The following is a 13,632-nucleotide window of genomic DNA, read 5'->3' on the forward strand; positions in this document are numbered from 1 at the left end:
AGCTGAAGTGTAAAATATTGCTTAAATTAATATGCAGTTGAGTCCTCTGGTAGCTTCTTGGAAAATAATTACATTTACAATCTTGCATTCATTCAGGTACCCTATTTTCATGAAAATGTTGGCTCAGTTACATTTCTGTGTATCAACACTGGCATCCAGTGGACAGCTGGTGGAAAAAGGGCCTTTGAGTCAGCAGTGGTGCTGGATTAGTGTAGAAAGGCCAACACGGACCGTTTAAAGGGAGGCCATTCGTGTCTCTCTTCAGAAGTAACTTTATGTACATCTTGAGGTTTTTTCCCCACTTCAGTAAAGAAAGCTCAAACTTACCTGATGTGCAGTGAGGACCAAATAAATAATCTTCAGCACATTTTTCACAGGCTGTCCCGCCAAAGCCTTTCTGTGAATTACAGAATGGAAATTGAAACTGAAGTTTCTCATCTATCTCTATATATAGATATATGCTTACTTAGCAGCCTGAAAACAGCATCTTTAGCTGCCAAAAGAAAATAACATGAAAGGTTCAGTCAGAAAATCAGAGATGACTACCGCAATCTAGAAAACATTGTCTTTTGAATGTTTTTTTTTCCTCTCTGTGTCTTTTTTTTATTTTAAATTTTTAGGTCTTACACTTCAAATCAAATCAGATGTTATGAATATCAAGTTAACAATAAAGAACAGTAATCAAGCCTAATGCCCAAATCATTCTTACAATTGTTAGGTTGTATTTTCTGACTACTCACTCTGTCTCTTTTTACACATCCCCAGAAGATGTGCTTTTGATGTAATGGAAAGATTAACCAGTAGAGGGGGAAGTGGAAAAGATTCGAGTTGTTTTTTTAAAAAATCTTTTTGGCTGAAGTTATTAAGCACTGCACATTGCACTCTCAGCAAAGGAACGTTATATTGAGAGTATTAGTCCCAAGTATAAGTCCTTTCTAATTAGGGCAAAAAGTCATAAGTAATAGCAGAGTCTTAAAACCAGAGGAACCCAAACCACCTGTTTTCAGGAAGACAAGATGGAACAGCTCTTTAATAATATCACCCAAACTTGCTCATCTGTAGAAATAATAGTGTGAAGATTAGTGCAAACTAAGCAAAAAATGAACAGATCATCTCTGCTATTTCTGAAATACTTTCCTTTAATGTATTTGTACCACATAATATGCATTATTTCTTAGCAGAGCTTATATGCTACTGTATTTTTTCATTTAAAAGAAGGGGCGTACCTGACAAGTGCACGTTCCATCCCCATTTATACCCTGGGAGCAGCGTCCTCTCCTGTTGCATGGTGATGCAGCTCCTCCCGGACAGGCTAGAAATGACAGCGTTAAAGCCATCAGTCAACTTGCTCTGGCCCTTATGCCTCCCTTGCACATTAAGGGTGATGACCTCAGAGGCTGCATGGTTTGGGGCCAGACAGGGACCTCGAGTGACTGCTGCTATTTTGCAGCTGCCCGAATCTCTTCACTAGAATCTCGGCTTCAGTAGAGATTGTCACCCTCTCTAGTATGGGAACTTAAGCTAGTGACTATAATCAATAGATTGTACAAAAAAAAGGTTTTCTTATTCTAGAGTACTATATTGATTTTATTCCTGCTGATCCACCTCTATCTGCAGCCACTCTAAACCGTTAACTTTTTCGATACAAGTGGAGTTTGCCTGACCACTTCTGTTTGTTAATACAACTCTGACTGATTGAAAATGTGCTGTCAGAATTATATTTGATGCTAAATTAGAGTTTAACTAAGCCTTTTTCTTTTCCCCACAAATGGCATTTGCTTTATGTGGAAAGTTTTCCATTCTTCCTGCTGCCTCCCATAAGACTCTGATATTTGATTCAAATTATCTTGGAAATTGAAATTTGGGTATCTCATTACCCACTTCTGTCCAATGGGCTGTAGTTACTAGTAAAACTTGTGTGCCAATGATGTTCTGTGTTCTTCAGATCCTCTGGCGCTAAAACCATGATTACAGGCAGTGGTATAGGAGGTGAGACAGAGTCTGACCAAAAGCCCCAGCCAGCAGGAGAGACTAAGAAACAATAACTGCATATTTAAATCAAAATAGTTTAACTTTTGCCTGATATTTTTCAATATTTGAATTTTTACTGAAAGGTTGCCTGTAGGAAATACATATTTTTAGTCAGATTGTTCCATCATTTTTTCCCCCTGTAGGGATATCTTTTTTTTTTATAGTTGTGCAACCTCTCCATGGAAATAATTTAACTCCTTTCCATAAGCTCTTTCTTCCCATAATCGGAATTCCCATTAAGAACCATAATCCTGATGCAGGTGGTATTTAAATGTAGCAAACTTGAACTGCCCTCTTAGGTTCTCTGCTGTACCTTACTGGTAGATTTATTGCTTATAAAGAGTCTCAGTTTGTTCTGTGTGGGTTGAGATGAGCAGCACTGGATTTATGCTCCCACTGAGTAACCTAATCCTCTTTTAGAGTGTTTAAGTGATACGGAAGTTTTCATGAAAATTAATTTGATTTGGACAGAGTGATGAGCAAATAAGTGGATGTGTATATGTATACATCTAATTTTAGTGAAGGCTTTGGCTTTATATCAATTTGTCAATATTTCTCAATTTATTCCTTAATGATGAGACTGTGAGGTCTGTTGGATCTGAGTCAGCTTCTTGTGAAAAGACCAAGAAATTCAAAGATGAAAATTTTAGTGCAGTTTATTTCATACTTGCTGAAATAAAAAGATTTATTAAGAGTTGAGATGACGTAACCAGAAATGAGGTAAAATAGTAAATACATATACTTTAATCTTTAAAGTGGCTTTTAGTGAGTCTTGTTTTCTGGCTACCGTGTGATAGCTAAATCTCATCTTTAGGACTGACACAGGCACAAACTGTTGAATATTTGCTCTGAATGGAAACAATTTTAACTGCACTGATGCTTTTATTGAATGTGCAAAGATAGAGAAATCACAAGAATACTCAGTTTATGGTATAAATTCTAGGAAAGCATACTTTAAAATTGCTGACAAAACTTTCTTTTTGCAGTTGATACTCTTTACGCTTCCCCTTGTCTTCACTACCTCTGGTCTCTTGTTTTGATACCAGCACCAAGAGACAGCTTTATCAGAAGTTTAGCAAATTACGATATTGTTGTATGAGTTTGGTCAGGCTGGCGGGGCCATAGGAGGCAGTGCTGGGACACTGGAGTGACGCTGGCACAGTCACCTGCTGCCACTCTGGTACCAGAGAGGAGCAAGACCGTCACTTCTGTTGAGGATGTTTTTTGAAAAGTAGTAAAAAAGAGATGTTTCTGTTTAACTCTTACTGCTATCAGAGGACGAAGGCCTAATCTTTATACCTAGGCCAAACGAGCTTAAATCTGCCAGCTTTTTTACCTCATAGAGTTTAATTCAGCACTTCCCATGTGTTTTCAAATGCAGCCTCTTCTTGGATTACCCCTGCAGGCTGAAGCAGTGGGTAGAACTTGTAAAGAAGATGTATTTTAGACGTATAATTTGATAGAATTAGGTTTATTATCTTTTCTCTTGGCCTTTTTATTTCTTTTTCACATTTTTTTCTTTCTTCTTGTAGTGTTTTCTACTCAGTTGCTCATACCGGGCACCTTTCAGTTGGTACCCAGGCTTTTCTTTGGAGCCATGCAAATATTTGCCCAGAGTGGCAACCTGAGCTGGGGTAGGGAGTAGCTCCTGCTGAAGCCCATCAGTTGCATATGTGGGGCATCTGAGCTCCACCAGTTTTGGCATCTGTGGTTGGATGACACTGGCAGTGTTAAAAGGCTGTGCTCTTTTTCCCTGGACCTTTCCCCAGTGCCCGTACTTTTCCCTTTATTCCTTGATGCCTTTTTACAGAGGGATGGGTGTGCGGCTTGTTGTCTTGGGGCGCTTTGTGGGGAGGGAAGGGGACAAAACATCTTTCATTCACACTGTGTATTTCAGCATGTCCTATCATTTAAGGAAGTCAGAGTGCTATTTAAGACCTAATTTTGTCATTGCCGTCAGATACTAATTGTGAAGTAAACCCCTAATCAGGGATTTTTCTCTGGCCTCAGGAAGGACCGACTTTCCTCCAAACATCTCAAGGCATGCCATATGCTCTTAGAGAGATTACGATAATGTAAAGAGCTATTTTCTTCCTCCAGATGAGCGCAGAAACAATGCTGAGACCTTGATTCTTTGCTTTTTGGGGCCAGGAAGTTTGTCCAAAGGAAAAGAGGGCTTCCTCGCCTCTGCAGCCTCCTGCCCACAGCAGTGCAGGCAGGACTCTGGCTCGGGGGCAGCGAGCTCTGCCCCTCTCTAGAAACGCCCATGACCCTTGCATGGCCTCCCAGAACGCCCAGAAGTATGGGATGACAATCACATGTAGCATTGCCTTCCTCCTACCAGGCCCTTAGGCTGCATTTGGTGGAAAAATGGTAAATCACCACGAAAGTGGTTATCTTCAGAAGAAGACAGGACCACACACTACGTACTCAGCTATTTGCCTATCTTTTCTCTAGAAGTAGCTGTAAGTTGGGGTTTGACTATTTTGCTTTAGTAGATAAATGACTGGTATTTAAATCATAGCTTGGGCCATGCTAAAAACTGGTGATCTTAGAGGTCCTTTCCAACCTTAGTGATTCCTAGTTTTACTCATTGAAAAATAATCCAGCCACCAAGCCAGGAAACATGAAATTATTACTCCACCCTTAATTGGTTTAGTAGTGGAGTTGGTTTTGTTAGGTTAATGGTTGGACTTGATCTTAATGGTCTTTTCCAACCTAAAAAAAATAAATAATAATAATTAAAAAATTATCTATTTTGTGGACAAAAGGACTTCACAGATGTTGAACCAGACCTTTACTTTGTTATCTAAACCATTAACTAAAGGAGGAAATACTCTGGGCAGGGAAACTTCCTCTGCGGGCCTTGATGCCCACCTCAGTAGCCTGAGGTTTGATGCACTTGTGGAGATGCTGAAAGGCTTTTCCTGAGGAAGGGGCACCGGGAAGAGAGGCACTCCTGATTACCCCTGCTTCAGTAATGGCCTTTAGCATTCGTGGGAGGTTCAAAAACCTTGGAGGGAAAACCTGTTTCAAGTTGAGCTGAAAGGAAAGACCCTCCTTGCATCAAAAAGTAAAGAATTAAAGAGACTTGGAAATATTTCAGACTCAGATGAGGGTATTTTTGACCTAAAATGAAACATTTAAACTTGCAGTTTGAAAATTTTAATTTTTAAAATCTGTTGTGGAGATCCTCCCAGATGAAAAGTCACTTTGCAAGCATTGACTGAAATAACTTGTTTTGAAAATCTCAAAACCAAGGGGGTTCTCTGAGTTTTTTGCATTTTTCTATGAATTTTTCTTTTTAAGTGAAGCTTTGAATATGTGTTTTTCTCCAAATCCTCTTAAGTTTTGGCTGAAAACTGCTATTTATTTCTACTCCTATAATAAGCTCTGAGGAGCAATCTTCTCATGGGAATAGTTTCTGAAAAGAAGAAAAATCACTGTTTTACTTCTACTCAAATTCTATAATAAAAAAAAAGAGCTTACCCATGCAGTCTGGGCCCCAGTGTCCCTGGCAACACTCAGGTTGTTCAAATTCCTTCATACAATGATGCCGACATCCCGGAAAAGAAAGTGTGTGTGTTTTAATTTCTAGATAGTACCTGAGGAAAAGAAGTTGGACCTGCTTTAAAGTACTTAAAAGCCTCCTGTGGGGAAAAATGAAATTCTTAACCTCCTCTTCTCCTTTCAGTGTCAGACAAGAGCACTTTAAGCTTAGTGGTATTGATCTGTCTTTTTTTCTTCATTAAAGCACACATTGCATATCTAGGTCTAGAAAGATGCTTGGAGCTGTTTCTTTTGCATAGTATATTTATCTTTTTTTTTTTTTTTTCATTTCTGCAACCTAAACACACAAATTTTCTCTAAGTCTTGGCTTGAAATAGTATTTTAAAAATTATTTAGTATCAAGGTTCTTTAAATGCTAAGTAAGTTCAAAATAGTTACATTTTCCCTAAAATAGTGCTTTTCTTTTTTTCTAATCTGAAAGGCAAGATTTCAAATTTGTTTTGAGATATTTCTTCCTGCCCTTCACCCCCCCCAACCTCCCCGATCTGGCAGTTTTGAAAAATCTGTTATTTATATGATAATATATGATATGAATGATATATAAATATCACTTACATGATAATGTAGATCATATGATATTTACATATCATTCATATCAAGTATGCAGAATAACCAAGGAAGTGATTTTATGATATCACTCAAAAGAAAATCTGATAGGCCATCAATAGCAATGTTGATTTTCCTTTTATATCATTTGCTGGTTAACTTTAGGCTTAAAGTACTTTGAGAGAAGCTTGAGTTCTGGAGTTGGTGAAGCGTAGAAATTGCATAGAACAGAGCATTTGTAATATCAATTAACATTTCCTAATTCATGGAGGACAGTATTCACAGTGAAAAGCTCTGACAGAAGATATACCTGCAATCTGGTATCCCAGTCCCATTGGTAATTTTGGTGTAACCAGCAGGGCACTGGGTTTTGAGGTTTAAAGAGCAAGGTACACATTCAGTTTTCATTCGAATGAGCAGCTTTTGATCACATTGCTTCTTCATCTGTAATAGGAGAAGATTAATTAAAAAGAAGGAAAAAGTTCTCTGAATTGGTTTAACTCTGCCCCCATTGGCATTGCTGAAAAATGACAAATTTAACTCAGCTTTGCTCTCATGCACAGACACAAGCTCTGTCCTGTTCAGCAGGAGCTCCCTGCTCTGGAGATAAACTATGTAATAGACCACATATTAGGGCTTTGCAGTAGTCTTGTCTGCCCAAAATATGTCATGTCCAACCACTGCAGGATAAACCCTTCCAAGTGTCATATTTCTCCTAAGGATGCTTTATCAACAAATGCTAAGTTTAGCAGACTTAAAAGCCAGGTTACTGAGACGGCATCAGCCTATGGAGCGTTAGTTCTGAAGTTGCCTCACAAACCCAAAGCAGGATGGAGAAAGACAAGTGCCGGCAAGTACCTTCTCCATTCAATGGAAAAGCTAAACATAAGGTGTGGAGGAAGTTGCTCATGGCTCTGTGTGCACAGAGCACAGCACAAGCCTTTGTTCCTCTCAAAAGCGGGTTTCATATTATCAGCACCACCATGTAGAACTAAGGGACTATGGCTAGTGTTTTCAAATTGGTGTAAAAGAATGACGTCTAGCTTTGCATTCAAATCTGGTAGAGGTTACGTGCCTGACTCCACCAGAGCACACTGAGAAGAGGAGCCTCCTCTTTTTTTACCTAGAGAAAGCCACAGAAGGAACCAGCCCAACTTGGGAAACCTGGCCGTAGTCCTCTAGCTCCAATGCCAAGGGCTCATGCCCCTTGCTGTGGAGGTCCCAGTTTCGAGAATGCAAATCTGACAAATGACTTGAGAAGGTGGCAAAAAGTAGAAAAGGCTTAGGGTATTGTCACAGTGGTGGCATTGTATTTTGTGGTTGTAGAAGTCATAGGTTTGTAAATGTCTGTATACCAAAATAGGGTCTGTTTCCTACTACTAAAATAGTCAACCTATTTTAAAGCAAAAAGTCTTTGCTGAACTCTATCTAATGTTGGCTTCATCTTCTTTCTTCCTGGTGAGTGTTTGTAGAAGTTTGTAATTCACAAATGGTGAGAAATGATCTAATGCAAAATATTATTTTTTAAAACCAACAAAAAGTAACAAATGAAATCATCATTCTTGGAGAGGAAGTACTGTGAAGTGCTCCATTTTCTGTTCCAAGATAACCATTTATCCACTGTTCTCTAAGTATGGAACCGTTTAGGTGGTCTTAACTCACTCAAGCGATATTGACCAAGAGAGACTTCCTATCTGACACAATAGAATTGAAATGAGCTCTCTGAATGGGATTTCAATTAAGCAGTCGAGTAGTCAATTAAGACAGCATCTGAATCATTGCCAGCCAATGTGAGGAAATGCTTAATGTTTATCTTGAAAAACTGCACCTGCCCACTGTGTGTGTGCGTGCGTGCATGCATGTGTGTGTGTATGTATGTAGGGGCCAGTTCTACCAGCATCATCCATTTGAAAATATTTACATATGTTAATAGTTGTCTGTGGATGTTTTAAGTAGTTTCCCAGATGAGAAAGCCAGAAGGACAATTATACCAGAGGAGCATAATGCAGGAAAATGGAGCTTCTTGCATGAAATTTGGTTTGAACAAGAAGATCTTTTAGAAAGCATTCATTTGATTTGGAAATGGCCAGTTGTGGAGAAACAAACTGTGGTATGTTGCTTCTGTCATAATTTGTCTGTGATGGTTTTGCTTCAGTCTCCAGCCATTGCTTTTCTGTAGCTTGCACGACAGGTAGGAATCTGTTCTGGTACACAGTTTACTGCTCCTGTCCTATGAATACTTAGAGTCTGAGATCAAAGTATATTTTCTTTGTGCACCTAAATAAATAGCATTTCTTGAATTCCCTGCTATGACTCTGGTTTCCGAATTCTTGAGTCACCCCCCAGCTCTCCTCTGGAGCCTGCCCGGTTTGCCAATAGCCCTGCTGGATGGGGAACGTCAGACCCACCCTGTCTGGGCAATTCCTGTGCACATGAATGGGACCTGCACACTCCCCCTGCAAGGTCTTCTCCATCCCCTGCCTTGGCAAATTGACTGTTAACCCTTTGTGCAGCAGCATCACAGCAGGAGCTTCAGGTTATTTCCTATGCAGGGTATATTCAAAGCCACCACTTCCAAGGATGGAGCCCATCGCAGTGCTGTTACGTGTTGCTCAATGGAGATATCCTCTAGTATTTCTGTCCAGGTATTCCCAAACAATGTATGTGCACATGCAACCCTGTGCTGTCCAGGCAGTACTGGACCTTCTGGGCACATGTGGGATGCTGCAGCCTCTTTGCAGAAGCTCACGGTTGGCCTGGGAAGGTACACTGGCACCTTGGGAAGGATTTCTACATGTGCCACAGCCTGGTAGTTCTGGATGAAGCCCTGACCCCAGTGGTTTCTCCCCTTGTTAGTTATCCTTCTTTCAAGGTTTGCGATAGCAACGCATTTCAGTAGTGAAGATTGTAAGGATGTATCACAGACACTGATAAGGAGATTAAGTTTTATGAGCTCTGAGGGAATCCACTTGCTAGTCATCACCCAGTCATAAGTACATTTCAACATCTATTTTAGCTGTGACATTTTAGTCTTTATAAATGTACTGTTGACATCTGATTTGGGTAACATTCAAGCGTTTGGGTAGTGAAACCTCTTACTGTTGCGTAGATGCATTTCAGGTGTGTGAAATAAAAATGAGACCTTTTTCCAGATGTGGGTATAATGTGGTTACAGCTCGATCAGACACTTGGCAAAGCAGTGGTGAGCAATGCCATGCTAGGAGGACTGAGGAGCTTCCCTGCCCTCTTGGCAGAGCCTGGTGCTGGTGGGGCACTGGACTGACCCATCTCTTTGGGCTTCAGGTCTAAGGTGGCTCCCACAAACTCAAACCAGAGCATCTCTGCACCTTGCTTCCCATCCAAAACCACCTCATGAGGCACCAACATGAGGGAGCTTGAATGCTTCAAGCCTTTCAAAACCCTGGTGCTCAGCACCAGTGCAGGCACCGTAACGGCCCACCCTTAACAAGAGACTCTGCGTGCACCACAGCAAGAACCAACACAGCACAAACGCGCAGTCTGGGCACCTTAACTCCTATGAGCATTTCCACTGAGTCAAATCAGTACTGTTAATGTTGAAGAATCATAAACTCAGAGCATTGGCTGATTTTTGAGTCTTTAACCAAGTATGCTACTTAAGCCCTGCTCCTCACAGGTGCTTGGGGTGAGCCATTAAGAGTCTGGATAAACTGCTGAGCTTGTAGGATATGAAGGTTCAGAACTGAAAAAACTGTTGGTAGGAGTAGCTGAAATGATCTCACTGCAGAAGTGGTCATCAAAAAAGCACCTTACAAAATTTCATATTTGGAACAAGAAAATTCAAAGAGATCTTGAAAAGGTAAAATCTAAATAAAAATAGGTTGTACCCTTTCCCTACTATCAGCTATAAAAAACTCTTTATTTTGGAATGGTGGAGTTATTTCCACTTTCTCCCATTTCCTCATTTTCCCTTTTGCTATTATGGAATAATGGAAGAAAGGTGATTTGTCAGTGGCTCTTTTTTTAGAGACAGAATAAGATTAACCCATTACCCAGTACCTGTTTGTACTTTTCAAATTATTTTTCCATTTAAAAAACTCAACCTAACAAACAACAAAAAAACCAACCTGAGTGGCTGCCCTTTCCCGCCCCCCCCCCCCCCCCCCATTTCTCCCTGTCCTTTTGTTTCCTCTTCTACAAGTGTTTTTTCTCCAGAACACTGTAATTTAAAGCCTCATGTTGAGAGGTAGTTTAACTGAGTGAATGTCTTGCTGTTGAACTCCTGGTTCAGATTTGTAACCAAACACTTTCTGCCTCTCTATGAGGGCGGTGAAAACAGATTTTGTGAAGTTCCACAAATCCATAGGATTTGTAATGCCAAATGCACCACTTCCCCAAAACTCTACAAATCTTTTATGTAAATTTATAACTTCCTACAATTACTTCCAGTAGCTCAATTCCTTAGAATTTTTTCCCCACTTGTCTGAAATAGCTTTTCCTCCTCGTGGTTGGTAGAGTGGATAATTTTCACTATGGAAAAATCATCTTCTGACTTATCAGAAATTCTAACCGTTTTCTTTTGTTGTTTTTGATGAATGTGCCAGCTACAGTCTTTTGCCATGTTTGACACTTTTTAGAGACTTTTCCAGTGTACTCATGACATATCCTTTGAACCAAATTCTCATGTGGAATAAACAGATGCATTTCTGTTATTTCAGAGGACTGAATTACAGACCTTAGTTTATAATTCAGTGTCATATGCATCAGTGACTGATGCATAAAGTGGGTTTTTCTTCTATAAGACACAGTATCTGATAACCATTCTCTCCATAACAGTGAAACAACCCCCACCCCTATAATGTAATACAGACACATAATAATTCATTACTTAAATAAAAAGCTGCTTCTTACCTCATCTGGGACTTGTGATGTCAAACACAGTTTCACTGCAGCCAAAAAAGCCAAAAAGAGTAAAACAACTGGATTTTTTTCCATTGTGAAGAATTTGGGGTTTTTCCTTCAGAGCCCTCCAGATACGAGAACTAAAATTCTGACGTAAAGTGATCATTCATTGGAGGTGCTATTTCTTCTGCATTCTTAGGCAAATAGTTTAACAGGACTCTTGTCTTCCCGAAGGAATATGAGTGAAGGATACAGCATGCGAAGCTTGCCTGCAGGCAGGAAAAATTCAAAAACGCAGGGTATTTGCTGAAAGTTTTCACTGCAAAGCTGAATAAACCCTTCCTAACTGAATGACAGGAAATCCTGACGGGGCTCTGTTCATTTATCCCTCTCTCTGAAGCTGTTGACAGAACAAAACCAAGGACACTGAAATGTTAGGACAGAAGATGTTTTCTTCTTCTAGGTGGGCATGGACAGGGAACTGGAGTAATTGCTGTGCCTGTTATCATTACATTTGTTCAACTGATCTAAGGCAGAGAAAGGATCTCTGGAAGTTGGCTTATCAGCCCTAATAACGTAAGGGTGGGTCCCCTGAATGTGGTTCTGGGAGAAATACTACCGACTTTATCTCAGGAGGCCAAAAGAACATCTTGCAGCTTTGGTGAGCTGGATAAAAAAAGAGGATTTTTTTTTTCTTGTTGCTTTTTTTGGTTAAATCATTTTCACTGGTTTCCTGGAACTCGGCTATGTTACTTGCATATTGGTAGGAGGGATGAGTAGACAGACAGACATTTTGAGTTGCCCAAATCAAAATTGTTCCTCTTTCCTCTCGGAGTTCTTCAGCTCTTTTCTAGTGCTGCTCTTTGCTGCTGCTCTGGTCAGTCTTGTACAGACAGCCTCTCCCATTTCTTAAATAGCTAATAATTTGGCTTCCTCTGGTTTGCCAGCTTTGCTTTGTGCCCCTGGCATTATAATTTTTCAGTCATTTGAAGGCAATGCATAAGCATGCCTTAATACAAAGTTGCATTTTAAAACTATGTTATGTTTTTGACTGAAGAATCCACAGAAGTACAGTGCTGTAGACGTAGTGCTTTCTCCCAAATTTCTATTGGTAGTCATGGCTAGGTGCTGCATTCACCTTTAGACCACAAATGTAGTGCTTGATGCAGTTGTAACCTATTATCTTGAACTCCATTTTCCTAAAGAACTCAGTGGTAATACATATATAATACACAAATTAATCTACTGTTGTTATATGCTCTAACTGAATACTGAAAATTGCTGGTAGAAGATGGCAGGGCAAGATGTTTCCTGCGCGGTCATCAGATCCTGTTCCTTTCTGCTATACAATGAGGAAAGTAAATAATTTCTTGTTTATGCAGACAACATAGCAGCCAGGGGTCACGACGTACATGCTGACGGTACGTATGGCCCTGAGAAGTGCCATTTCTCTTTTCTGAGGTCAAGGCCTTTTGTGTTACTTTGGTTTGCATACAATGTACAGCCTGGCCTGGTGGAAGGAATGTCTCAGGTTTTTCTCCAAAAGAGCAGAATCCTGGAGGATCTTCTCTCCCCTTTGATGATAGCCCACAGCCACATGCCATCCTCCGTGGGATGTTTGGGAGTAAAACTTTATCCTCCCTCTTCTGCAGCTGTGCCTTGTTGGAGCGTGGGCAGGGTGGCTCTCTGGGAAGGGTCTGCGCTACCTGGGCAAAACACGTTTGCCTGGTCCCTGCATGCGTCGTGGCAGAAGCTGACAGCATCCGCAGCAGCTTGAGGTCAGCAGGGTTTCTTGCCTGTTGCCACTTCAGACAGCACAGTGGTGAAAGGAGCTGTAAATCAAGCACGTCCCTTTCCTGTCCTGTAGATTGAGATAAAAAGCAACACACATCAGCTCTCTTGTTATCTGCTCTTACCTCCCGTATAGGCATTTCTGTGAAGTAAACTGTTTTTCCCTTTCCTTCCTCTCCCTTCATGTTGGAGCGCGGTCTCCCCACCAACCCCCACGATGACCGCTTTCCGTGCTCCAGAGGGACAGACCACCCCCTCCTTGTGTCGGTGACAGGGATTATCCTTGTTCTCAGGCGTTAAATACAGACTGTGCCAGGCTCCGACTGTAACTCCGCCTGGCCAGCTTCTGCCCTGCTTTGAGCAGAAATACAGGCTAAAACATCACCTGGCGCACAGGATGGGGCTCCCTGGGGGTTCAGGGGGTGGGAAGGTGGCACTCCAGCACTCAAAACAGCCTGTGCAGTGTGGCACCGCTGCTGATGGCAGTGTACCTGCCAGCTGGCCAGGGAGCTGACGTGCTGCCTTGCTCGGGAGGAGGCTGCCTCGGGAGCCTGGCCAGTGCCCGAGGTACCGGGCAGCTGCCGGCTCCGGCGCTGCTGTCTGTGCTGGTGTTGGGTGCTGGCATGCCGTCAGCGTGGGCAGGAAGCCCTGCCTGCTGGGTTTCACCCTTTGCTTTTAGAAATGTGATGGTGGTGGTCTCTGTGGTCTGGAACCCACATCCGTCCTCCCCTTCCCCTGCTGGTGCCAGGGCCACAGACTGCCGAGGGGTCCGCACACCTCTGGGATCCCTGGTGGGGATTTCACCCGTCGGCG

General features: G+C 41.5%; 1 protein-coding gene across 1 annotated transcript in view; it reads right to left on the minus strand.

Annotated features, from left to right (window-relative positions):
• STAB2 (stabilin 2) overlaps positions 1–11,121 on the minus strand; it is an 86,512-nt gene extending 75,391 nt beyond the window's left edge. Inside the window, exons 1-5 of the mRNA XM_075708114.1 lie at positions 11,038–11,121; positions 6,458–6,591; positions 5,521–5,636; positions 1,227–1,312; positions 328–397 (exon numbers count right to left, since the gene is read on the minus strand). Of these exons, the coding sequence (XP_075564229.1) occupies positions 328–397; positions 1,227–1,312; positions 5,521–5,636; positions 6,458–6,591; positions 11,038–11,121 (490 nt within the window). The remainder of the gene's footprint in view (positions 1–327; positions 398–1,226; positions 1,313–5,520; positions 5,637–6,457; positions 6,592–11,037) is intronic.
• Between the last annotated feature and the right edge of the window lie 2,511 nt (positions 11,122–13,632).

Source organism: Pelecanus crispus, chromosome 1, assembly GCF_030463565.1.
Source record: "Pelecanus crispus isolate bPelCri1 chromosome 1, bPelCri1.pri, whole genome shotgun sequence".
Classification (NCBI taxonomy): domain Eukaryota; kingdom Metazoa; phylum Chordata; class Aves; order Pelecaniformes; family Pelecanidae; genus Pelecanus; species Pelecanus crispus.